The 27,086-nt window shown below is 38.9% G+C and overlaps 3 protein-coding genes across 3 annotated transcripts; 2 read left to right on the top strand and 1 right to left on the bottom strand.

Annotated features, from left to right (window-relative positions):
* The first annotated feature begins 3,676 nt into the window (after positions 1-3,676).
* Positions 3,677-9,580, top strand: LOC145402874 (acidic mammalian chitinase-like). Its single transcript, XM_080274782.1, has 7 exons — positions 3,677-3,870; positions 4,483-4,607; positions 5,738-5,891; positions 6,808-6,899; positions 7,774-7,989; positions 8,447-8,648; positions 9,185-9,580. The coding sequence occupies exons 1-7, from the start codon at positions 3,706-3,708 to the stop codon at positions 9,326-9,328; spliced, it is 1,098 nt and encodes a 365-aa protein (XP_080130908.1). The 5' UTR covers positions 3,677-3,705; the 3' UTR covers positions 9,329-9,580.
* A 4,000-nt stretch (positions 9,581-13,580) lies between these two features.
* LOC145402814 (transmembrane protein 59-like) lies at positions 13,581-19,879 on the top strand. The gene is made up of 6 exons (XM_080274716.1): positions 13,581-13,763; positions 15,066-15,201; positions 16,432-16,532; positions 17,210-17,447; positions 17,632-17,807; positions 18,086-19,879. The coding sequence occupies exons 1-6, from the start codon at positions 13,620-13,622 to the stop codon at positions 18,242-18,244; spliced, it is 954 nt and encodes a 317-aa protein (XP_080130842.1). The 5' UTR covers positions 13,581-13,619; the 3' UTR covers positions 18,245-19,879.
* Positions 18,616-26,854, bottom strand: LOC145402815 (sister chromatid cohesion protein DCC1). Its single transcript, XM_080274717.1, has 10 exons — positions 26,792-26,854; positions 25,810-25,980; positions 25,603-25,666; positions 25,339-25,437; positions 24,556-24,692; positions 23,466-23,557; positions 22,406-22,606; positions 22,109-22,234; positions 21,628-21,805; positions 18,616-20,984 (listed from the first exon to the last, which is right to left on the bottom strand). The coding sequence occupies exons 1-10, from the start codon at positions 26,806-26,808 to the stop codon at positions 20,879-20,881; spliced, it is 1,191 nt and encodes a 396-aa protein (XP_080130843.1). The 5' UTR covers positions 26,809-26,854; the 3' UTR covers positions 18,616-20,878.
* Between the last annotated feature and the right edge of the window lie 232 nt (positions 26,855-27,086).

The raw sequence follows: 27,086 nt of genomic DNA on the forward strand, positions 1-27,086 counted from the left end.
CCTGGTAGGACTCAAGTTGATAAAGACTGTATAGAATCCAAAGAAATCATTAATAGTCTACCGCACGGGCGCAGGTCTTCCAAATTTCCTGCTCAGATTGGTCTTTCACAGGTTGATTAGGAATTGGTTAGGGTAGAAATGTTGGTCTGATAAGAACTGAGGGCTTCCAGTGTTAGATGCAGGGGCAATTTCAGGTGGTTAAAATCACATAACAGGAAATGGGGTTGAAATAATGGTGACGATAAAGATTACAACGATGATAACGATGATAATGACGACGACGACGATGTGACGATATGACTATGATCCCTGGTTAGTTTACCGTTCATACTGGCAAGCATAGTTGGAGTTAAGGCAGAGTTAGGTTAGGTTGGTGGTTTATAGGATGGAGTTTATAATTACAGTACAATTTCTAGACATCCCCATCCCCAGGTTTTAAAATGGCGAGGGCTATTTCTTTTTGTTACTTTATATTCACTCAAATTTAACTGTTACATGTTTCGATAATGACAACAAACATACTTATACACAGTTATTTATGCAAATTGCGTTTAGGTTATACACGCAATCATAAATATGGTTTAGGTTTAGGAAAGTTTATAATTACGACATCTGGGCTTATTGCTTACCCCTCCCCCCCAACTGTTTTATAATGGCGCTGGTGTCTACTGAGAGTCATTATGTGGACAGCCAGAGCGTGTGGCATAAAACACACACACACACACACACACACACACACACACACACACACACACACACACACACCCTGACCTTCACACACTCCACACATGAGTATATGGATATCGATACGAACTGTTTAGAGGACTTGTAGTGTTTTTAGATATGACTAGGGATAAAATATTTCCAGGAGATTGAACTTAATGACGCTAACAGGAGACATTTGGATCAGGAAAGGATTATTTTATTTTTAACACAAATAAGAAGGAACCAAAGACCAGAGGCCCTCAAGAGTGTTCCCTCCAAGAAAAAGCAAAAACAACATAGCAGAGAGCCAAATTCAAGATCCTTTCGCTCCTCCAAATCACTCCTAAGTTGAACAGACGAGCCTGGAGATAGCAAGAATAGATTTTAAAAGCACGTTGCCAGTTTAAAGAGGTATGGGGCTGTGTCTCGGAAGGTGGTTGGAATATCTGCTCAATGTATGTCCTTCAGTAGCAATAAATAAATAAATAAATGAATAAATAAAATGTTAAACAATCGTCTGGTATGTATCGTTTATAAAGGCTCCAACATACTTGCATACGTCAGTCCTGGTCATCCAATGTCGGCTCTCCACGCTGCTCAATCTCTGGCAGCCTCCCTATTCAGTCGTTTATCCCTGAGGTCACACTCCATGACCTCGTCCCAAGCCTTTTTTATGTCTCTCGCAACTCTGCCCCCGATGTTCACACTTCTCCTCACTTTCCGTACCAGATGTCACCCTCCATCATTGCAACGTGCCCAAACCATGTCAGTCTACCCCTACTCGTCACAGCACTAATCCACTCCAGTCCCATCCTTCCTTTTAACTCTTTAATCGTAGTCCTATTCCCCCAGGCCTCACCTTCAAGGACGCATCAGACATCCTTCTAATCGTTGTCATTTTTGTACGTTTGAGCCTGCAAATATCCTCTTCCGTTACTGCCCAGGTCTCACTACCATACAGCATTATACTCCTGACACATGCTGCATACAAAAATCCCTTACCGTTAGACATGTGAGAATAATAATTTGAAGATACCTATACTGGTTACGCTAAAGAAGCTAAACATAAGCATTAATTAGTCACACTGGAGGATAAATTTGACTAGTAACCAAGAAGACTCATTCCTACATCATAACTAGAGCTTATAAAATTTCAAGCAACTCGTATGTCTAAGTATTTAAGCTGTATGGGTAATCTATTTCCCTCTGATGAAAACGTCACACTGGAAGATAAATTTGACTAGTAACCAAGGAGACTCATCCCTACCTCGTAACTAAAGCTCCTCAAATGTCAGGCAAATCGTATGACTAAATATTTAAGTTGTATTAGTGTCTATTTCCCTCAGATGAAACAAACCAACTTTACTATAGCCTTAAAGTTGTATTTTGAGTGGCTTTGGATATTTCGTAACGCCTGTTTTTAGTGACTTTCTGGCTCTTACGTCTCAGCGTTCTCTTGTATATTATTGATGCAAAATATGTAGGTGTTAGAAAGATGTAAACAACGTGAATGAAAGCAAATAGCCAAGGAAATGGTGTTACGAAGCCTCCAGTGCTACGTATAATATGACCACTACACTCTAGAAACTGGCATCTGATTGACGTAACCATAAAAGAGTTGTTGGACACAGTTGCTTTTAAATATGCCTGTCATCAGCAAACGATAAATACTACCCGTAACCCTTAACTTGAACCCCATGCAAAGTTTTTACAGAATTTTCGTACATATTCGACTCAAATGCATTCACACTCGTCACAGTTCTTTCTCCAGCATTTCATTTCTTTTTGGCTGATTATGACTGTATTAACCAAAATTCTGCAGTTCTTATAGCATACCCTCAGGGCGCCTTGCCCCAGCCTGCCTACCCGATACTCAAATTTCCCGCCAACCTATGATGGGATGATATAAATTTCCAAGTATAATTATTCCGAAGGATTTTATTAGTACCGTATAATGAGAGAGTAGTAATTCTATACAACTGTGAGCATTGTGCAAACCTTTATATCAAACACAGTTCTAGGTTTTTTTTCCAGCAAAATCGAGTGCTGATATGTTTACAATAATTTTTATCGCATCATAGCAACAGCAGGTTTACCTTAGCAACCAATGGATTTTATGTTCCACCAAATGATAGCTACACTCAGCTTAACCGAGAAGAAGACACATATATGTCTGAGGATGTGGCTTTTCCGTGAAGGCCTGATAATGAGTCATTGCCAGCAGGAATCTCCCGGTAGACCCACGCCATAGTAACGAGTGAGGTATATTATTATTATTATTGGGTTGCCATTACATGCCTGACCCCATTTCCTGTTGTTGGTGTTGGTGTAATGATAGACTGGATGTGTTATAGCGTGAAAGTCGAGGAGAGCTTTCATTTTAAGCTTAATGTAGGAGCCTATTGGTGAATTTGCAGTTTCAACCAGACAGTGATTTTAATGTGACCTTGTGAAACCAAAATTTTCATATATTCAGTAGTTTAAGTTGTATACATTCATGTATGTTGCAAATCATGCTTTTTTATTTTTCATTTTTATTTTTTTAAGATATAATCCCTTCCCAACCTTTGCATATCTGTCCTTGTAGACAAGTGATTTTCATTGGAAATGAATGATAGGATTCATCTGAGTATACCAAAGCCATCAGAACAACCTCAGTTTCAGTCTTACCGTAACCTAACCATAACTAAACAACACCTCATTTCAAGTCTGGGAGGGACGTGGGACGGTAGCTAGTGGGTTCCATGCAGGGTGCTATATCCTGTGTAAACACAGTTGAATACTGGTATAGTCAGGGTGTTTACACTGATCTGCAGTGGAAGTGTATAAATATTATTATAATTACTGAAATATAGCTGCTGATAACCTAAAATCTGGTGTACTGTAGGTGCTGGGCAGTTTCTAGTACTTACTGTATCATGCAGCAGTACATAGCATTGCATGTAACATGTTTTCATTTCCTTACAGGTGTTACATTACTCAAGTTAATGAATCCTTACAATGCACCGAGTCAGTTACTATGCCATACCCCGCCAAAGACCAGACAACACAGTCAAACATCTCCCAGTGCAAGATATTGACCCATTCCTGTGCACTCACATCATTGTTGCATTTGCAGATGTTGAAAATGCCGATATTAAACCAGTTGATGAGTCTGATGTTGAGGTAAGATGTGTTTATTTCCCCACTGACCAAAGTTCTTCTAATGCATAGTTCTTCAGATTTTGCTTTTGGCTGAATATTACACTGTGAATGCCTATAACCCCTTCAGTCCAATGACATCTTTTTCATTTTAATACCAGACCATCACAAGATGATTTAATGCAGCTTAAGGGAAATTTCTTGTAGTGTGGGCATTGATCCAGGGTATATCCAACCTTTCCATTTTGACCCATCATTAATAAACTAGAAGCATATCTCACAATTTTTTATATTTTTATCATTATTAGTATTATTTGCAGCCTTTTGCCAGCACTCAGCCAAGATTTTAACCCCTTAGATCCAGGCGACATTCATTTGGTGTATTCATGCTGTTACCAGTCAGTATTATTCAACTTACAAAAGGCTTCTGGCATTCAAACGGCTTTTAACCCCTCCAGTTTGGAAAATCTGCCTTAAGCTGAATGTAATAATGAGTACAGTCAAGAATAAACTGAAAAAAGACATCCAGATTTACAATGGGGTTAGTTGGCAATTTTCTGTGATATTCTATGAACGTCATGGCCAAAAAGAATGCAAAAAAGGTGGCCTAATGATTACTGTATTGTATCGTTGCAGGTATACAAGGAGGTATTGTCACTGAAAATTCAGAATCCTGAGTTAAAGGTGCTGCTGTCATTGGGAGGGGCTTCACCTGACACTGGTTTTCCTGCCCTTGTGAGAGACCCCCAGGCTGTTGTGAAGTAGGTGCCCTTCACTCACTTAAATAATACATTGCTGTACTCTTTTTCACTTTAATGTGGTCTTAAATTATCTTCCCTCTATCCTGAATGCTGAATTGTAAAAGTAGATTAACTCCAGAATGTGGTGCCAATTATAAGAAGTGCTGTGGAGAGGGTGTAGGGTCTTCTCATTTGTTTATTTATTTATTTAATTATTTATTCTTGCCACTGAGCTATGTGAAATAAGGTACAAAAGGATGAAAATCTGAGCCAGGCCAAAGTGAAGGAACTATACCTGTTGGCTATATTGTGTCCATTATAGTTGACCCCTTCAGTCTGGTGATATTCTTTTAATTCTTGCTGCCTCCATGTGACTACAGTATTAGGTTTTGAGAGGCTTTTAGAACCTGAGAATGTAGATATTGTATACCATATTCTTCAGTTATCCATTCACTACAACACAGGTTCTGGAGAGGGATGACTTTTTGTGTAGTGGCACTGACATAGCTGGGTGCCTCCACTGTCTGATTATGCAACTGCCCCTTACTCCCTCCCTATCCCATGAAAGGACTGCAAGAGGGGAGCAACTTCAGCCTGCAGTCCAGTTACTGGGTCACAATCAGATGAACTTTGTGTTACTGCTACTACTACTACTACTACTACTACTACACATCTACATATGCTGAACACTATAAAACTGTGTAGAAGTTGCAGGAATGAAACAAAACGTACTGTACATCTTTCCATCTTGAATGCATTGCTATAATAAGAGATTAACATGATAATATGATGCTGGTCACAAACAAGTTTTGTGGAAGGCATGTAGAGACTTGCTTTGCCATTAAGGTTTAGAAGATACAGTAAACTGCAGAAAGAAAAAAAAAAAAAATCCACCAAGTTGTTGTTCTGGTCACTGCCACTTTTCATATGAATGTAATTTATTTGGATGTTGATATCATGATTGTAGGTGTCATTAGATCTTTATAAGCTTGTTTTTTTGCATGATTACACAAGACTGTAGGAAGTATTAAATCTTTTCTAAGTAAATTACAGTACACTGTAAGGTTTATAAAATATAATTCTCAAGTCATGCAACTGCACATTATCACCAAAACATATGTATCCAGTTTATATGTTAATCTTACCCACAGATTTTCAAAGAAGACAAAAGAATTCCTTGAGCACTTTGGATTTGATGGTGTGGACTTAGATTGGGAGTTCCCCGCCTGGCCATGTCTCAGGAGTGATCATCGAGAGAAGCAGTGGTTCACTAACTTGGTTGAACAACTCAGCCTACAGCTGAAGGTATAGCAAGATCATTTCTTTGCTGAATGGGGTACAAGCATTCCTTACTATAAGTTGGGATTATATACTTGAGAGCAGTTAATGATATCCTGCCTAGCAGACAGAGCCATGGTCCAGTAAATGGTCCATTAACACTAAGGTGATCAAACCCAAAAGAAGGGTAAGAGCAAAGGTGAATTCATGATGAGATTATGGGGAAGATAGTGAAAGTTTTTTCTGCTGAGGGGATACTGATTTTTGCTTTCATCTGCCCATGCAAACTATCAAGTTTTTCTATACAAATGATACTGTATACTGGGGAAGGAATGAGAAAACTAGCTTAATAGGTAGCAGTAGAACTTTAACAGATCACACTGTAATTGACTCTGGACTTAATAGCAGAAACAAATGTCAACATAGGTAATTTATAAACAAGGACTTTCTGTAATGATGTGGCAACCTTCCTGTACAGCAACTGTATTGCAAGCAGTCTTGCATTTCCTACAGTAATAGAGGTAGGGGGACAGGAGGGGAGGGATTTTAGATTCATGCTTACCAAAGCATCAAAGATCCTTTCTGTAAATCTAATCACCCTGAATGCTGGAAATTTGATTGACAGTAATGTATATATAATTATGAAGATGCTGGATGAATCATACGTCCATCCATCCACTCATCCACTCATCATGTAGTCCTGCACAGTATTTCTTAATAGAGACTTTGGGTTCTGGGGCCATGCTACTCAGTCCAGACACTTAAGGAGAGGGTGACCAATTACCATTGTATTAGTGCCACTTGTCATCAGTTTTTCCTAACAGTATTTATATATGGACTAAATCAGGTATATTCTTTGCTTTGGGGTTATTTTATGATTCTGGTATTCTATTACAGTACAGTATTGTATTGTATGCAGGATAATCTGATTTTTTTTTTTCAGTCATCCAGCACAAACCCACTTCTCCTGACTCTGGCTGTGGCTGCTCCAAAAAACGTTGTTAACAGGTCCTATGAGGTCGATAAGCTGGCAAAGTGAGTGAGCATTTGTGCATCATTGTCCAGGAATTTTGATCCTTTATCAAAGGGGGTTTTTGTATATCCAGAAACTAATTACTGTATATGTACTGTATATGCATAGCCAGAAACTAATTTTCCCCTTGTATGGAAGAGATTCTCTCCATTTGTTTGCCTTTGGGATCCTACCTCACCTCAGCTATAGATGAAGAAAAGAAGTGGGATAATGATGATGGAGGAGATCACGAAGAAGAAAGCAGACTGCCAAACTTTTTGCATCATTTTTTATTCATGAGAGAAAATAAAAGAAGTTTGACTGTTCTGCCTCATTGTTGAATGTAATGTAGCCTGTAAAATGTAATGAAGTCTTAACATTCCCTATCCACACTGGTGTTTTGAGACAACAGTCATAAAATTGGGCTTTGCCTACAATTTTGCTTACCTGTATTGTACTCTGCTATAACCTTGTCAGTCTAGTGATGTATGTTCTGTCTTATTGTTGCTAGATAGATACATATTTTTTATGCTATTTCCAGAAAGTTTTTTCACCTTACAACACACTTGTTGAACTAGAAGAGTTACTTATAGTCTTCATTAACTTTTAGAGAGCTTTCTTAACCTTGTGAACACAGTACTGTTTTTTATGTTTTATTCTTCCTACCCCCAGACAATTGTATTTAACTTGGGAAAGACCTGTATCAGGGATAATACTGATGAAGGATACAATGTACTGTATTTACCTGTCTAGTTTAACAGTCTCTAAAGATGGGAGAAAACATGTCATTGGATTATGATACTAGGCTAATATAATTGTCAGGGAGTAGCAAGAATAAAATAGAAATTGCGTTCTCAGGTTTAAGGGTTATTAATATGACCTTATGTCTTTTGGCAGATATGTTGATTTTGTGTCTATGATGGGGTATGACTACCACATCTTCTGGCCATACCTTCCCTTCACTGGACACAATGCCCCACTCTATAAACGCAAATCTGAGAGGTGTTACTTTGCTACCATGAATATTGAATGGACAGCTAGATATTGGGTGGAGAAGGGGATGCCCAAGGACAAGCTGGTCATCGGGGTTCCAACATACGGCAGAACCTGGAAGTAAGAGTTAAAATGACATACAGTACAGTATTTTTATTACCCTCTTGCTATCACCAGACAGTTTAGTTTACTTAAGGGATTAGATATAGCATTTATTGACTCCTATAGATGATTTTCTAAACCTCAGGGCAGATTTTTCAAACTGAAAGGGCATGATATAGCATTTACTAATTCCTTCTCCATTAACAGGTTCTCATAAACTGAATAAAATAATATGGTAGTAGCATAAATAATTGATATACATATCCTCAGGTTGAAGGGATTAGGCACTGCAGTAGACTGATGCCCTTTTTATTATAGATTATTCTTGCTGTCACCAGATATTTTTGTTCACATTAGGACTAGATATGGTCTTAATTAACCTCTTTACTGTTGAAGCTGGTTTTTGGAGTTCCAATGTTTGGCATGCCCAAGAAGTGAGAATTGTTGCTTTTTTTTTTTTTTTTTTTTTTCCCAGGCTCCTAAACCAAGCCTGGCATGGTGTTGCAGCCCCAGCTTTAGGAGAAGGAATGTTGGGAGGGTCACTGTCATACCCTCAGGCATATTTCTTCATCAAAGAGGGAGGCCAGGAGTGTTTTGATGGTGAGAGCAGAGTGCCTTATGCCTGGCGAGGGAAAGACTGGGTATCTTTTGACAACAGTGATAGCATCAGGGAGAAGGTAGGCAGCAGTGTTCAAAGGTTTAGTAATACCTCTGTGTACATTTTTCTCTCATGCTAGCCCCCTCATGAGTGGGACAGCTCTTAGTATTTTGTTACAACTAACATCAGACAGTTTTGTTCACCTGAGCATAAGTGATATGAGCCTAAGGAAATTAGCCGGGATGAAATACAAAGTGAGCCCATAGGCAGAAGGGGTTAGAATTAAATATAGTACACAACGCTCTTTCCTAAGGTATGTCCTCAAACAGATGTTCCATAGCATATTTTCTTATTACCTGTATACTTTATTGATCTTTTGTAAAACAGTAAATCCTCATTATACATCACCATTTGTATATTCCTTGCCATTAATATCACAGTAAATTTAATAATATCAACCAATTAAAGTTCCATTGCTTTCTGTAAAGGTAATCTGTCAGTTTTCTCCAGGACAGCAACAGTTGTTTGGAAAAAGTTGTGATATTTTGGACGTTATCCCTGACTTAAAGTGAGCATTGCTTGTTTTGTTTTGTTCAGATATTTTCTCTCGTACAGGCTGTGTGGATACGAGACTTTGGCTGTGCAGGCATCATGACGTGGAATCTGAACTGTGATGACTGGGCTGGAGTGTGCGAGGGAAAGAAGTTTGAATTACATGGTATCATAAAAGATGTTATCAATCCAAAGATGTCTAATTAATATTACTCTGAGAATGGTATTAGCTATAAGAATCACAAATAGAGGGGAATGCTAGGTGGTACAGACTGATGAGCTTATCAAGTATATCATCTTTGTGGCTACCCCTCATGGAATTAAGGCATCTGGCAAACCGTCCCTCACCAGATTAAGGCGTCTGACCATAGATAGATAGATAGTTCTTTTTTATATCACATGTTTTATGTTGATTTTTGCTATGAAGTCTTCAGTTAATTACAGAAAAAATAATTATAAATCCAGTTCTACATACAGGTATAAAGTTGAATTCCCACCCCCATATCTGTGGTAACAATTATATGTGGAATTGGTAGTGTTTTAGAACATATTCCTTACTTTATAACAAGAATGGCCTGTATGGTAAATTACAACCTAGATTTTAGTTAATTACTCAACTCTTCTTTATCGACAATTCTTTTACAGAGCTTTCATATACACATTAGTGTATGTTGTTATTGTTGGTGTTTTTGTTGTGGTTGTTTTTGTTATTGTGGCTCAGGTTCATCAGGAAGTAAACCAAGTGGACTGCAGGCTGAAGTTGCCTCTTTCTTGCAGTCCACCATCCTCCTTTAAGGGAATAGGGAAGAGTTGGTGGATGCTTGTATATGCAGGCACATTTATATTGGTGCCAATGTGTGAAGGTGCCTCCCTCCAGCACCATGATGTAGTGTAAATGGGGTTCACCTTGTAAAGTGACTCAAATCCAATTAAATCACTATGTGGGGTATTAAGGTGATTTGCTTGGGTTCAGTGGAAAGTCAGTGATTGTGAGGCTAAGTGTGCCAGAACTGTGATAGACATTTTTCCCAGTGATCTCATGCTCCTTCAACCCAGCTCCTCCTCATTCTGTAATGCCCTTATGAACATCTCAGGCTATTTATCAGTTTAAGAGCCTGTTGCGTGATTGAGGCGTGCTGCTCCCTTCAGATACTCATAGTAGACACTGTATACTCCAGAAAACAGTCTGCTCATATTCCGTGCTTATATTTTTGCCTGGGCAGCCACAATAACAGCTGGGCAGTAGGATATTAGCAGTATGTTTAAAGGAGTGGGTGTTTTAACAATCTCCTTTCATAATCTACTCTTCCCACCATATTTCCACGTACATGTTGATAGAGATTTATAACCTCCTCCCCCCATCCCTAGAGGGGGAAAAAATGATAATGATGATGATTAAACCTATGTGGGAGTTATGAAAAAGGTGAAGCATTACAAGCACTCCAACATTGTGTACATCACATGAAACCAGCTCAGTTCTTCTGTGCATTTCTAAACACTTACATAAAGTACAGGTACTTTGGCTGTGATTTTTATTGTACAGTGCAGAATTATAAAAGAAAATAATGTTAAAATTATTTTAATTTTCTGCTCCAGAGTGTTTTGTTGAAACTGAGCCTACATTTCCTGAGTAAAGTGCCCCCCCCCCCTCCCTTTTTTTTCTTAAGGAAAATTATCTGACTATCTCCCCCAAGATGGCACTCTTGATAAATACAGGTACTGATATATATATATGCACACACACACACACACACACACACACACACACACACACACACACACAGTATTGGATGCATTTCAGTACAGGGACAAATACAGTATTATGTGATATCATACAGTATTTTAAGCACAAATATAACTTAAGTATGATTATTTGTTAAATAAAAATCATGTTCTGCTTATTGCCTTTGAATTTTTTTCCATTCATAGATACTGTATTAGAGTACTGTTACCACCAAATTTTAATAAGCACAATGAATAACTTGTCAAGTTGTGGGCAACTTAACATGAGATGTGGAGGATGGAACAAATTAAAATACCAGAATTCACATGCAACCAAGTTCTACTGCCACACATTGCTGAGGCTGACCTGATGAAAACTTAAGATCAGAATACCAAAGGTTGGCCTTAGTATCTTCCCAAAGATTGTTCACTCCAGTGATGTGAGACACTGACAGACTGACCCATAAGGTTTGGGTCATGGTGAATATTTATTCTGAGATCTGAAAGAGTATCAACTGTGACAATTTTTAGTGTCAATGTTGAGGTGTCAACTAGGGTCAAGTGGAGTTTGGTGTCCCAAAGGTCATCTTAAGTGGATATAAAGGGAAGGAAAGCTAGTAGTTTCTTACAGGTGATGTGGAAGATGTCCAGAAATAGATCACTGAGCTTTTCTTTTCTTTTCTTTTTTTCCTTCCATTGTGGGAGTGGAGAGTACACAGTGTTTACTGGCTGTGTGTGGGTTTGGAGGCTTTGGTGTACTGCCTGGACAATGGCAAGGCTCAAGAAACAAGTGAGCAGTGAAGATATTCTCCCTAAAAGGCCAGTATTCAAGAATGGAAGAGAACTGCCTTTAGAGGTATGCAATGCACATTATTCACAGTTACTTTGAGGTTTACCATGGTGGAGAGCCATGAAGCCACAAGTGTTGACCAAGTCTTTTGGAGGAGTCTTTCTTCTTAGTTTTAATTATTCGCAGGTGCTTGTGCTGTAGAAATGACTCTGAGGATGGAATGAGCCTGTCACTTAGGGAATATCACTAGGGAGGCCATAAGGGGCTGCTGGTTGAGGGTGTGTGATGAATGCAGACTCTGAAATCTTTGGAGGAGGAATTATGCCCATCTATCATCTAATCCTTTTGTCCAAAGACAAATCTACTCACTATCATATGCAGCGAGGGTGACCTGCCTTTTACCCCAGAAAGAGAGAGAGAGACCGAGAGAGTGAAAGATGTGATAATGGAAATGCCATTTAGATAAATAGAAATAGATTTGGTAGATATATAATGGAAATGACATTTAGATAGATAGAAACAGATTTGGTAGATAAACTCTGCTATCTGCTGACATTCCTCCCTTCCCACGGCCCTACCTGCTACCTGCCTACCTAATTACCTGTCTCCCTACCTAACTCACTGTCTACTTCACCACTCAGTAAGTTACCGACACATGTGCATATATACAGTATATCAGTATATATATATATATATATATATATATATATATATATATATATATATATATATATATATATCAAATTGCAAGCTTCTGTTGGGTCATATAAAAACTGTGATGGGGGCATAAATTACTGCATTTTGAACACCATTTCCAGTGATACCAATGTTATGTCTATACTCTTGTAAATAAAACAATTTTTGGTATTTGCCCCGAGCGTGTTCACCTTCCCGACGGGGGTACACCGTCAGATGAAATGGAGTCATTCGACATCGTCGTCAAAATCAATAGAGCGCGAACAGACGGATGGACGGACGAAGTGAGATAAACTGCATTTTATTTGTTCATGTGGATTAAGAGGTAATTCTGCTAGGAGTCACCCCTCCCCTCCTTCCAAAGTGCCGTCTCGCCCTGCTAAACGGGACTATAGCGAAATAACCTTGGTGGCAGACTGGTGGACGGTAGCTGCTTACAAGGCCACGTACGCCCAAGGTAGGTATACATTATACTGTTCTTCGATCACACGGTTGCTGTGTGGCATACCTCGCATGTATTGATCTGATTCTTCCTATAGCTTCCATGGAAAGATTATACAATAAAATATACTTTCGTGGGCCGTGATGGTACAAATTGCATGACATGAGGCGTAAATTAGTAAATTCAAGTAATATACTTACCAAGCTAAGATTTTTCAATAAAGGGTAATCTGACACGGCATAAATTATGCTGTTTGTGATACACAGTACCTTAACCTTTCCATATCATTGGCAGTCATAATAAATTCTGCTCTGATGAACTAAATTAACAAAGTGGCGCAGTTATATTCTCATTCAGATGAATCCGGAAGCGTGGTTGGTAAGGTGTGAAACCGTAACCTACAGCAACTATCGAGAGTGAAAGGTGTTTCAGGCGAAGGGGAAAAAATATTAATGCTTTTATCAGGACTGCTTACTCCAAGGGGGAAAATATGAGATATTAGTACGTGTATAATAATGACTGTAAAACTAGTACACCTATTGCGTCGTAAATGACAGTGTGGATAACATCCACGGAAAACATCTGTACGTTTAGGCAGGTGTTATCACAGACTATAATGACGGTGTTCGATTTCGTGTATTCATAAGTAAACAGTGTGATAACATGGATCATTCATATATTGAACAGAGGTGAACCAACAGTAAGTATAATAGTACAATGAAATTGTAGTTAATAGGTTAATAGACGGTCACATACTGAAAGCAGCAACATACATTAAGCTTAAGTCAATTACAGGTGCAGACATCGGGACGATGACGTGACAGGAGCTGGCTGGTGGAGCAGCAACAATGGCGCTGCTTCGGTGGGGAGTCTTGTGCTGCGCAGTGTTGTCGGTTTCGTTGGCAAGAAACGCCTTTGATCGTGTCCTGAGAGATGTTACACCATGTGAAGAGTCCTGCACCAAGTCTTACTCGCCCCACACCAACCCAACTGTAAGTGTAAGGAGAGAAACCCGTATATAATAATGGATATCGACTGACCTCGACCAGTCCAATAGCTAGAGAGAGTTGTTTCACCTGCGGTTATGCCACTTTGGCAGCCTTTGCCCGGCGCTTGCACTGCATCCATATTGGGGGGAGGGATTTCATTTGCTACATTAAACAGTCTCAGTATTGTAACGAGTTTTAAGACTTCATGCTTAGGGGTTTGACATAACGGTCAAGTACGTTAAGGAAATGTTTATCATAGTATGTAAATGTTTTACTCACCTCGGCTCCTCGCGCTATCCCTGAGCAAAGTACTGTCGTGTGTTGTTAACCGGAATTGATAGCTGGACTTGATCAATACTAGAAGTGTTAATGGTGGCCATTAAATTTTTTCAGACATCATTGATTCAGCTGAAGAGAATGACGTGTCAGCAGGAATAAAATGTTAAAGACTTGATCATATATGTGCAGGGATAAGTTTATAGGCTATTGTTCAACACATAAAGCACTTTGGTAGATCTTATGTATGATGACAGTTTTAAGTTGTACTTTTTGGGTGACAGTATTAACACTCAGGTTCTGATAATTGCTGAGCAGAATAAAATTGTTTTGCATTAGTTGGAATAAGATATGCAGTATGTAGAGTTGTTTTAATAATGATAGAATTAAACATCATGCTAACTGCAGTAGTTGTATAGCATTCAACACAGTGCTGAGGCAGGCCTTAAACACAAACATGTGAGTGAGAGTGTGACAGGAAATGACATCTCAACTTTCGTTCGGGCAGATAAGCCTAAATAAGGCCATAGTGTCACTATTAAAAGACTACTTGGAAAGTAATGGCTGCTTTACCAGCAGAATCAGCCATCATTCTTTTCACTCAACAGATGTGAACCTAATAAACACTCATGCCACCCCCAAAACACTCATTCAGATGTGACTAACACATGCAGCAAAAATGCTAAAACAGCCTGGATACCTACACAACCTCAGCTTCTCAAAAACAACTGCAGTGATAAGATTTGTATTTATTTTATGCTCTGAAAATAATCACAAACAGGAGGATTAGATAATAGAATCACTGAGTTTAAAGTTATAGGAGCCTAAGTTGCCCTTTCAATTGGAAAAGATTGAGAAAACAGTGAGGTCTGTTGCTCACCCTTTCACCACAAGAAGTCACTCCCAGTGAGTACTTTGCTTATTGTAAGAATAAAACTTAAAATCATATTAAAGGGGTTATTGAGCAGGCCACATTACTTGTAGGGGATTGTCAGTTAACATTTGCTCAGGCTGAACCTCACCACACAGGCCAAGAACAATGTGGCTTGCAACCGAGGATGCCGTTTCTACGCCATCAGCGAGTTTGTGAAGGACCGCGATGCCCGATATCTGAACGGAGTGAATGGCACTGACACCAACCCTGTCAAGACTTCATGCGAGAATAGTATGAACTTTTATCTTCACTGATGTCTGTTATTTGAGTTTTGTGTTGTATACCGTTTACCATTAGAGTAGGTATGGGTTAAAGGTCTGAACTGATAGGCTGCTAGAGACTGAGCATTGTGAAGAGATGCCATTAGCTGACCGAGGCCAACACATGCAAGCATGCTAGAGCTCATTATAAACAGAATTAAACAAACTGTAGATTCTTCATTTTCTTGTCATTTTGCTGTACAGTACTTACACTTAACTCTTTAATTCTGGCATAGTCTTCCTACCTCCTGTTGATTTTATTCAGCTTAAGATTCATATTGAAGTTAATGAAGGTTTTAGCTAATCTTTCAGTTCAGACTCCTCAGCCCGAAAGAGATTGATAATATGTATGGTATACAGTTCTGTACAGTACCTCAGTTTTTCCCCAGTATAGGTTTTACTTGTGAATCATACTCTTTCTATGCTAAGTTGGCCTAAAATTGCCATTGCTGCATGTTGCATACTGATCTGTGGCATTAAAATAAAACTAGCGTGTGGTGCTTGTCATAAAAAAGTGTAATGGAAAGGATGCAGAGCAGTTTTAGTCTTTCTGATGCTGAGCTATATAAATGAAGCTCTAGAAAGATGGGTATCTGAGCCAGGTTAATGTGAAAGAATCACAGTACAGTACTTCACATAACACTTAAAATGCTAACTCACTAATATGAACACTAGTATTTATAGTTAATTTTTGAAGATTTTTTTAACACCTCTTCCTGTGCAGATCATTTTAGATAGCCATGAGCAAAAGCTCACTGACAGCTGGTTGTGGCAGTGGATGATGATATGTATGGGTGATGAGTATGAGAAAGAAGAATGCTGATGTGTTTGAAGAGTGAGAAATATGGATGGCAGGTTACAATACTGGCAAAGGACTGTCTGTGAACTTTGGCTTGTGGCTGTACATCACAATTTAATAATCCTTATGTATGATATTGATGCCAAGTTTGTCCATTGAAACAGTTAATTTCACACAGAAGGCAGTAATGTGTAGATGTAAAATAAATAGCTAGGCAAAGGAAGAGGCAGAGTCTCTTCGAACAATATTTCATTTTCATTCATTGCCAGACGCCATGTATCCCAGATGGGGTGGCCAATGGCTTAGAGTTAATTGTTTTACAGGGAGGGGCACTACAATATTGCAGCCATAAATTACTGTTCTGTAATGTGATATTTCTACTGTAAATACCACTGTCAACAGCATGCGTGGAGTCGTACAATGCAACCTCGCCCAGCACCATAGCTTGCAAGTTTGGATGTGAGGCCCAGGATACCGTTGCAAAAGCAGAAGCAGAGAAGAAAGTAAGACATTTTCAGAAGCTCTTGTTCAGTGTAATTGTATTTACAAAACTTTCTTGTATAGTGAGGAAGAATGTTTTGATAGTTATACAGGCCTTTGTTACCGTATTGTCAGTTCAGTTTCAAATCAAAATCCTTTTCCTATCATTCTTTTTTTTTTTTTTGGGGGGGGGGGGGGGCTGTTGATGGCTGCCACAGCAACATGTACTGTACTTGCAGAGTGTAGTGTTGCCTAAAGGTAACTGCATTGAGTAACAAACTGCATGATTTTCTATGTATCAAGTTTTATTGTATCAGCCAGTACATGTAGCTACTTGTTATTTTTGTAATGCTGTAAAAATATTAACATTGGTCAAAGATGTGCATAATCATTTTTTTATCATTAGTATCCAGACTTTCCAACCCAAAGGTGAAGAGTGGTAGGACCCAGAAACAGGAAAAAAAAAGTGTGAGAAATGCCAGTAGCATGCCCAGTGAAATGTGGATGACTGTGAGGCTCATTAAACATGCTATTGATAGGTCTCCCAGTTTGTACTTTCATTTTCCTTGTTGCTGATTCTCCGTCACCCCATCGTGAGGTAGGAAGGTGAGCAGGATAGTGATGAGTAATTTGGTAACAGCATATTAATTTAGGTGTTGCCATAGTGTAAAACCTGAAATGCCTGGTACATTTCATACAGGCTGAGGATGAAGGACCTTCCATGCACCTCCTGAGCCCTCTGATGCAAGTGCGGTCTGTCTACTATTCAATTGTTGGGGCCATCGGCATTGTCCGATCTTCCTTTGTCACATACTTCTTGAGCGATGACAATTCAATCATCGCTGTTGAATCCGAGCCACAGATTGTGATGGAAGTGATACCAGAAGCTGAAAAGAAACCCAAGATGGAGGAGGAGGAACAGCCGAATCCTCGACAATGTGAGTATCGAGTTAATTTTCATTAATTATTTTTTCTTAGTCGTATATTTTTCTAACCCACTTTATTATATTGCCATTGTGTTGTTGTCACTTAGTTTTTGTTTTGTGATTGCTATTTGTCCTTCCATATAAATTTAGATTAGCTACTCAAGCATTTATTAGAGTTCTTATCTTACAATGTCAGTCAAGAGTGAAGATGAAAATGATGGCCAACCCACTGTGAAGTATCTGGAGCCTGGGAGTTACATCCCCAAACCCCATATTGTCTTGCTTGGAGTCTTGGCCCTGTCCTTCATCTCCACCCTGCTCATCTACACCATCTGCATCACCTTTGTGCCTCGCAAATCAAAGCCTTATGGGGTGAGTTACACACCATATCTGTGTACTTGCTGCTGCTTTCCTTCACCTGAACATAATTGTCATTATAATAACATACATAGCAGTGAAGAGCCCAATATGCATTGTTTTTATATATTTTGTCAGTCATTAACAAGCTAAAAAGGGATGCAACCCATACCATTTCTTAAAGTTCTCCAGAAGAACTAAAAGTGGCAAATTGAAGTGAGCTAATTGTTATTAGTTATCTATATCTGCCCTTCATCAGTAACATGCTGTATTATTGGACATTCACTTTGCAGGAGGGACTGAGTATTCAGGCAGATCCCTTGCCCATCCCTGTCAAACTAGTGCGACCTGAAGACCTCACCAAACTTAGCCTGACTGAGGAAGACGATGATGAAAACCACCAGGCTCCACCACTGCCCTCAAAAGTTGCCCTACCTGACACTCTCATCTAGCCAAGGAATGATGCCTCACAGGATGCCAGAGCTAGGAAACAAGAGGGATAACATCGAGGGTGAGAAGTACTGGTAAGTAAAGACAGAAATATCTGGACATAAACACAACGACGATATTTTCAAATTGTGAAACAGCTGTTTGGTAACTTCTGTCTATGCTAATGTAAAGAGCTACAAGGATGAAAAGGAAGGTTTTATATTTTATTCATTTATTTGTTTATATCTGCTAATAAGCTTGATTCTTTGTTGAGTTAACTGCAGTTTCATATGAAAGCCAAATCCATATCCATGTCTTTATGTTTAGAAAATGTGAAAAACACTTTATGGTGGCAAATATACATTCAGAATAATAACACCATAATTATTTGATATACACAGATGGTATTGTATTCAAGAGCTGGTATATCTAACATAATTCAGTGGAGCGATGTACTGCTGTATTTACAACATATCCGTATGGATATAATGCTCCCACATGAAACAAAAGTGAGGAGAAAAATGGATGAAACTTTTGTGAAGGATCTAAATTTGGCGAACAGGATAAATGTATATATATACACAGGAACATGGTATTCCAAATTCAAATCTGTGCGATAATCTTTCAATAGGTACAAAATTTCAACTATATTTTTGACATCAGTATCATATCTAAGTATTGTATTACCAAATTAGGAAATATCCCTTATAGTGTATGTATATACTGTATCCTCAAGCCCTTTTATAATGAATGGATAATGTTTTAAAAGATTTGATGCTGGACCAAACAAGTTTGCAAGTGTGGTAATGATAAGCATAATAATGTGTGCTGTGTTGAAGAATATATATCATACATAAACTGTATAACATTTTGTATGCACTGCACTCATCACTGACAAGTGTGGAATTTGAATGGGTTGGATTTAATATTGTAAGTGTTAAATACTGCTGATGCTGTGATTATAGAGTACTGACATTTCAAATTCCTTTTTGCTATGAGTGGCTTCAACAGTGATGTTAATATTAAGCACAGTATAATTGTATGTATGTACTATATATTTTTTGCTTTCCGAAAGTCACGAGTTTTTATACAAACACAATGGAGTGTTATGGGAACCTTCATGCAGGCTAATAAATCCTTATTATGATTGTTGTTGATAATATATATGGTTGTACACAAGGCAGAGAAAAATATTAGTTTGCTTGATTCTTATTCTCATGTACATGCTACTTTGTAGTATCTGCCCAAGTGTTTCAGGTATAAAGGAATCCAGGTACCAGGTTTTTCAATAATATAGAAAGTTTGACTTGCAAACAGAAGCCTTATTTGATAACTACTGTATTAGTAAAGACTGTTGCATTGATGTAAAAAAAGATGTACAGTAAAGGTAATAAAGATCAGTAGTTCCCACATAACTGGTAGGAACTAAAGCTGTATTTGTGCAGTAAATCTTGGGATTGAATAGAACATCTGAACATCACAGTAAAATTCTGGTGCTTCAAATTGGGCTTCTGCTGTAATGCAGTATTACTATTATTAGTGTATAAAGTATATATAGGTAGAGAAAGAGAGTATATAATAGATTGTGCCATTTGATTTGGTGTTACTGTCATTTCCTACTCTTGGCATCTTGAAGCTTGATTAAATAAACCTCATGTTATGTGTGTTTACTTACTACATCACTTCATTCTGTTTCCCATGTTCACATGGGTAGGAGAGATAAGGGTCTTTTGGAACTTGCTAGTTAGTGGCTTACAGCAAATGAGTTTTGAATGTCAAGAGTAGCATCAAGTCTGCCAAAGCACTTTAATGTTGTCAAACCACCACTGAAGGTTTATAAATTGATTGTCAATGGTCACCGACCAATGAAGTGTGAAGGAATGGAAGGAGAGCTGCAAGTATTGTACACTTAGGGTGATGACAAGGAATAGGGAGGTGAGCCTGCAAGTAAAGCAGTCTTTGTGTAACTACTGTGATCCCAAAACTAACACTTGAAATTGAGGCTTGAATTTTGTCAAGAGAGGAGATGGAAAGGAGTAATCTGAAAACAAGGGATTCCATGGAGACAGACACAAATGAAGTTAAGGAGGACTGTGATATAGATGTCATATGGATGTGCTGGAATGTTTTGGAAGAGTGTAATGTAGGGTAATACTAAGTGGAGGGAGGGAAAGAGGGAGGCTGAGATGGAATGAAGAGCAGTTGTATAGAAATGAGTAGTGTGTGATGGAGGGAGGGCCACTTGATAGCAGAGGACAGGATGATGAGACAGTTTGTCAGTGCCCACCCTCTAGGATGATAAAGCAATTTGTCAGTGCCCACCCCCTCTAGGATGATAAGGCAATTTGTCAGTGCCCACCCCCTCTAGGATGATAAGGCACCCCTCTAGGATTAAGACATCTGTCTACAAAATTAGAGAGACACAGTGGGGTCACCATGCCATTAATTTCTGCCAGTGGCTTTACAAGTTATTTTATTGTTCAGGGTACCTTGATGAAGTAGCATACTGTACTACTCATTCAGTACGGACATATAAATCAAATAATTTTTACAGCCGCAATATACTGTGGTATGAATATAATTAAACTACATGACTAAAAGAAAATTAAAAAGAACACTATCATAGAACATTTTTGTTTATATAAAAATATATACAGTTATCTTGCATGTCGACCAGAGTAATACTTGATACCATTTGTCGTGGAGGCTCTGGCATATTTAGTGAGGAGTGCACTAACTGGGGTTTTCTCTCCAGCCAAGTCCCTGCAGAGAAATTTGAAGGAATTAGTGATGTTATTATTATTATTATTGTTGTTTATATTATTTTTATCATCATCATCATTTTTTAAGGATGGGTTGAGGATGGATCCAGATAATAATTTGAGAAAAAAATGGGGATGTTCTTTTTTGTTATGAAAACAGGTGAATGTTCTTTTTTGCAATGAAGTCTACAGTAACTAACATAAATATTGCCTGATAAAATTCCACTGCTACATAGAAAGCTGATTTGCCAGTATCCCCCAATTTATGATAACTACCTGTTGTATGGAAAAGGGAGTGAGGTTTTGGAAATTATCACCAACATGCAACAAGACCTTTTTGTATTACTGTACTCAAACCTATTATTTAAAGCAAAATCACTCTTGCTCATGACCAAACACCCTAAATGTTAACAATATAATGCTCATATGACTAACTCTCAGCTAATTAAAATTGTCTGGCATTAGCTGTAAATGATGAATCGTCCTTGCCAAAAAAGGGTTAATGGTGACAATACTCTTTCAAGCTACTATGACTCGACTGAATAAAATGACCTGGCAGTAGCTGGTATAAGATACAGTGCAGTATTAGAGTTGACGTGATCATGAACGTGTTAGGAGATAACAGGTTTTGTACAACTACTCACTCAATGTATGGTCTAATCTCCTCAAAGGACCATTTCTCTCTAGTTTCAAAGAGACACTTAAACCTTTCCTTAATATCAGCTGGTAAGGCAGACACAGGAAAGTAGGATATGGCATCAGTGGAGCTTGATCTATCCACCAAAGCAAGTCCATCTAGCTGACTAAGGCTCGTTGTCAGACCTGGTGGATGGATACAGTACATGGGTGTCAGAATGTAAGGCAAGAAAGAGGATATATCAAGGGATCATTTCAGTACCGTGATAAAGCCCATGGCTAGAGTTGGAGCAAAAAGCAAACAATAGCCTAATGGATGCTGACTGAAGGATATGTGTCATAAACAGCTGCACACAGGTAATTAATCTGAAGGGCTTTACCTCACAGTGACATTAATGTATGCATAGATGGCACACTGTGAAATGTGAGTTATTCTTTGTTTCAGCCAAAACATGAAATTATACAGCAAGACTAGATTATGATGCATGCCTTCAGGAACACTCTGCTGCCAGATGCTGAGGAATTCATTGAGATTGTATTTGTCAGCAGATTTTAGTAGAACCTCTGCACACAGACGGCAAATCTTGTCATCTTGTAAAGTGTACAGTTCATCTCCTGAAATACATTAATATATCAGTAGTACCTATTGAATCAAAAGTCCTATACCGGTACCTAATAGAATACACCAATGAAATTAGGCAAAACACAACTAGTTAAGCATATTACCATAGATCTCGTGATATAATAATACATGGCCAAATCCAGCTGGACTGACATTTCACTGACCTGCATCATTTACTTTGTCAGTGGGTGTGAGGTAATAGTCAAAACACTGCACAATGACAGTCCGAGGCTCCAGTATGCTTAGCTCATCTACAGCTTCCTTGTATGGTATCTGATCCAGGGGCCAAGAGTTTGATTCCACCAGTGACAGAATATGAGACACAACTTTGAATCGATAATCAAACTCCAGTATTTGCCAATATCCTGAGGGAGGGAGAAGTTAGAAAAATAATTTATGTTTAATAATCATATTACAAAACTTACTGAATCAACGCCTTAAGGTAACTTTGCAAGGGTGGTAAAACTAAGTGCTGTGACTATTAAAATCCATAATAGTAGTCATTTCATTATAACCACCACTTTCATCTAATTTAATTTCAAGAGTTAATTATGCTAAACCACTCAGTGTAAGAACTTATTCTGACACCTGCACTTATTTTAAATTTTTTCACTCCCAAATAATTAGAATACTGATGCAATATTTTCCTACGAGAATACATCATAACAGTACAATAGTGTGATCAGCTGGTATAGTCATATGGGGGGGGAGGGGATGGTGACTGGTATATGTAAGTGTTTGAAATATAAGGAGGTATGGTAAACTAGGAAGGAAATGGCAAATGTACATGCAAGAGGGAGAAGTACGGCAGTTGAAGAAGCCTGGGAACTGACATGGGATCAAGCTGGGTGGATGAGGTATGTACAGAGCAGTACTTAGCACCCTTTTTTCAACCTGAGAGCCACCGAACTAAGTCTGACTGACAGTTGGATGACGTGTGCATCTTAACATTAAATAAATGAACTAAAATGACATCCATATGGTTTGGATCTGTAGGGTGAAGCCAGGATTCTGGAGGCTTGAAAGACATTAGGATGATTGTGTGCTTATTTTGATGGGGACTCTTATTACAGTAGTTCTCTCGCTTTAGTGCTGTCTCATTCCTTGTTTCTGGATATTACCTTACACCATCATTAGATGGGAAAGAGAGCCGGATGATAATGAATAATGTGATGGTCATAAGTAAATTTCCATGCTATCAATCTACATGCACAAATGACTCACCATATATGTGATAGGCTTCTGAATCTCGAAGGGCCTGATCCAACTCCTCTTCACTACACTGCACTCGGTTTAGAAGGTCACTCAGTGTGTACCTGAATAAACACACACACAAATATCTGATTACATATTACAGTTTTATTACAGTGACCCCAGACTACTCTAAACATGAACCCAGTGGACTGCAGGCTGAAGCTCCCCTTTCCCCCAAATCCAGCATCCTACTTTCAAATGATGGGGAGACAGTTATTTTTATTTTATTTTTTTGCATAACTCAGCAATGGAGCCACCTGGCTGTATCAGAGTCACCACATAAAGGAATGCCTCATCAACACCATATTTCAGTTCTTGCTAGATGCAGAGGATTTTTTTTTTTTTTTTTTTTTTTTTTTTTACCACCAGTACCTTAAGTTGAGGGAGTGGTAAAAAGGCTTTCAAGGCAGATTGGAACCTTAATATGCATGCTGTCTGTACTTTATGATGCCTATGCTACTACAAACACATAAAATAGGCAAGACATAATGAGGACTTATTGTACTTACTCGAGCCGCCAAATGCAACACGGGAATTATATACGGCTTTCACTAACCATTTACCGTCAAGGACTCTCTGGTACTTAATAGCAATGTCTGGTAGTAGCAAGAATAAATTACAAAAATACATAATCATTATTATTGATGGATTATTATTTTTTTAAATCCTATAACAACGTGCTGAAGAGGAAAGCTTCATACGGTGGCACTAACATACATGGGCAGCTCAACTGCTGCGTGATACAAATGTCCCTCAATTACAATATTTCCCACTTCTCCAAAGGAGGAGGATGGACTGCAGGAGAAGGGCAACTACAGTATAACCTGAAGTCCAGTGGGCTCATGTTCCAAATAAGTCTGGGGCCATAACATGTACAAAAATCCAGTGAATTGTTACTATAGTCAGAAACTTTGAATTACCGGTAGTTTTGGAGAAGCCTTCAAACAACCTACATCCAGTCCCTCAGGTTCAAAAACTGTCTTCTTATGTAATACTGTTATCTGAGAGCAGGGGAAAAAAAAAAAAAAAATCATTATACTGAACAGGTTAAGACTAATACCTGTGACCAGTGTTCTCAGAGTCAGTGTCTTCTTCCTGTTCTCCCCTGTAGGGACGCTCCTCCAACAACTGCAACAGTGTATGGACCCGAGGCTTGCATGGCCGCACCTCCAAGTACTTGTAGTGGATGCTGCTTACCTGACAGGCAAAATTATTCCAGTGTATTATCTCATGCACATATTAGGAGCTCACCTGGTGATATCTTATGTGCTGTGATGGGTAGGTGTCTGCTGATGTGGGTAGGTATGGGTATGGCAGCAGGGGATAGGAAATGAATGAATAATGTAGGCCAGATACTGATAACACTGACCAGGCTGTCATGCTGCACATGACACAGTCCATTGCAGAGTAAATGAGGAGTATTACACAGGGACCACCCAATTCACAATCTGTGCACCACCTGATCTGAAAATTTTTAACCTCACTGTAAAATATAGAAAAATACCTTAATATCTCTCTATTGTCAGATGCCTTAATCCTGAAAGTGGTGGCCATAAACAAATCACCTCCATGTCCCCTGGTCCCTCACCATTTCACTGCCCTGCTTCCATTCACACACCCCCTCTCTCATATACTGTACATCTCCATTCCATCCTTCTATCTCATCCTTGGCTTCCCCACCCTCTCCCTCCCTCCACTTCACTCACATGCACTCTCCTCATTATTCTCTCACTCTCCAACCCCTCCACATGGCCAAACCACCTCTGTTTAATTCTCCTAATATTTTCTATCACATCCACACCCACATCTCCATAGTATCAGATTATTTGAGTGCACTTCCTACCTGACAGTTACGGAGAGAGCGGTCACCAGATTCTTCCTTACTGGGCAAAAGAAGGTCAGGAATCAAAACTAGGGAATTGCTGGTTTCTGCCTCTCTAACCTGCAAGGGATTATACAATTAAGCTAAACACAAACTGGAAGAGGCTCCTTGGGTAGCAACATAAACCTGCCCTGTAAGGGCATATGCTGAAATTCAGTTATATTACAGAATTAGACAATTGTGATAAACATTTAGGAAGGTTATTTACATACTTGAATCGCTTACCTCGTATGTCTTCTCACTGGTGCAGAGAACTGCTCCTGCCTCAGGATCCCCTCTTAAAACAACACTGTCAAGGAATACTAACTTCAATCAGTCTCATGTACAGCAATTGTATCAATATTTTATTACATCACTGTCTTACCATTCTTAGCCATGTAATGAAGGCAACAGATAGATAGATATATAGATACAGGTATTTTGTGATCTTACACATTGTTTTCCTTGATACTATCCAGTAGGGTTGTATCCACCTCCATTAGGACGACCTCTTCACTGGCAGATCCAAATTCCCGGCTGAACTCGAGTGTCTGGGTTGTCGGCACCAGCTCGTCCTCCGTCAGCTTGGCATGATGGATTAACTTCTTTACGTCTTCCGGTGTCCTGATAAGAAGAGGATTATTTTTTTCTTTATTATTCAAGGACCTTTGTGGTGCTGATGTCAAAGTGACTGAAAGCATCAGGAAGAATACTCTTGAGATGGTCTGGTTAAGTGGTGGGGATGAAGAAGGCGACACTGGTTAGAACTGTATGTGAGTAAGGGTGGACGAAAGAGAGACCATGGATGAGAGGCAGGGAAGGGGTGAGGATACATGAGGGAGAGGGGTGTGAGTTGGAGAAAGGGCAGGCTGATGGTAGAAGAGAGGACGAGAAGGCAATACATCTGTGGCTGCCCCTTATGGGAATAAGATACAGATGGATTTATTTATTTATTTTTATTTTTTTCATCATCCACTGTCCTATAACACACACACACACTGCAGTGTTAATAATAATAATTCATTAATACCCCATACAGCTATACACCTTACTGGTATAGTTTCATAATAGATTTTGGCCACTGATTGGAAAACAGCAAAGGATTCCTTCTTTAGATGATTTTTGTACTTTCATTCGACCTATGGTATATATGAGATTTTAGGCAGGTTACCCTGTCCCACATGATATTTTTGATATTATGAAGTGTCACCAAGTGACAGACACCCAGTGACAATAACATGCAGTGAAATGGGCCTAGTAACGTTATGCGAATTTGGAAGAATTATATCTGTATATGGAAATACTATTAATTAGGTCAAAGTCGGGCTTACATGCCATATTTCCCCTATACAACTTTTCCTGATGTGGGTATAGTTCCCACTTCGAAACTTAAAAACATTTCATGAACTTTTATCCATAACTGTACCAACTATACCTTCCAATGCAGCTCATTTCGACAACGCCAAAGACTTCCCGCTGAGTCTGTACCGGTCTCTCGCAGTTCAGTGAAGCTTATTTACAGAAACAAGGCAGTTGCTTGTCACTTTCTCGTTGGCTCAAAGTTAAACCTATCCCGCCAAACTGCCATATATATTAGCAAGAGAGAAAGCAAGGACAATCCAATACTAAATCCAAGGAATCGTACTCCATTCGCATACTCAAGGTTGTGATTGGGAACATCTGAAAGCCTGAGCCCTGAGGTGCGTACTGATTCAGAAAAATCATTTATT

Source organism: Coenobita brevimanus, chromosome 59 (genome assembly GCF_032717465.1).
Source record: "Coenobita brevimanus isolate Jiangsu-jjx chromosome 59, ASM3271746v2, whole genome shotgun sequence".
NCBI classification, from domain to species: Eukaryota; Metazoa; Arthropoda; class Malacostraca; order Decapoda; family Coenobitidae; genus Coenobita; species Coenobita brevimanus.

Excerpts from the sequence above, each read along its gene's own strand:
- LOC145402874 (XM_080274782.1), top strand. The coding sequence starts at position 3,706 with ATGCACCGAGTCAGTTACTATGCCATACCCCGCCAAAGACCAGACAAC. Across the intron at positions 3,871-4,482 it reads TTGATGAGTCTGATGTTGAG|GTATACAAGGAGGTATTGTC; the intron begins GTAAGATGTGTT and ends GTATCGTTGCAG. Across the intron at positions 5,892-6,807 it reads AACTCAGCCTACAGCTGAAG|TCATCCAGCACAAACCCACT; the intron begins GTATAGCAAGAT and ends TTTTTTTTTCAG.
- LOC145402815 (XM_080274717.1), bottom strand. Across the intron at positions 25,438-25,602 it reads CCAGTGAGAAGACATACGAG|GTTAGAGAGGCAGAAACCAG; the intron begins GTAAGCGATTCA and ends AATCCCTTGCAG. Across the intron at positions 22,607-23,465 it reads AGAAGCCTATCACATATATG|GATATTGGCAAATACTGGAG; the intron begins GTGAGTCATTTG and ends TCCCTCCCTCAG.
- LOC145402814 (XM_080274716.1), top strand. The coding sequence starts at position 13,620 with ATGGCGCTGCTTCGGTGGGGAGTCTTGTGCTGCGCAGTGTTGTCGGTT. Across the intron at positions 13,764-15,065 it reads CGCCCCACACCAACCCAACT|GCCAAGAACAATGTGGCTTG; the intron begins GTAAGTGTAAGG and ends CTCACCACACAG. Across the intron at positions 15,202-16,431 it reads CAAGACTTCATGCGAGAATA|CATGCGTGGAGTCGTACAAT; the intron begins GTATGAACTTTT and ends CACTGTCAACAG.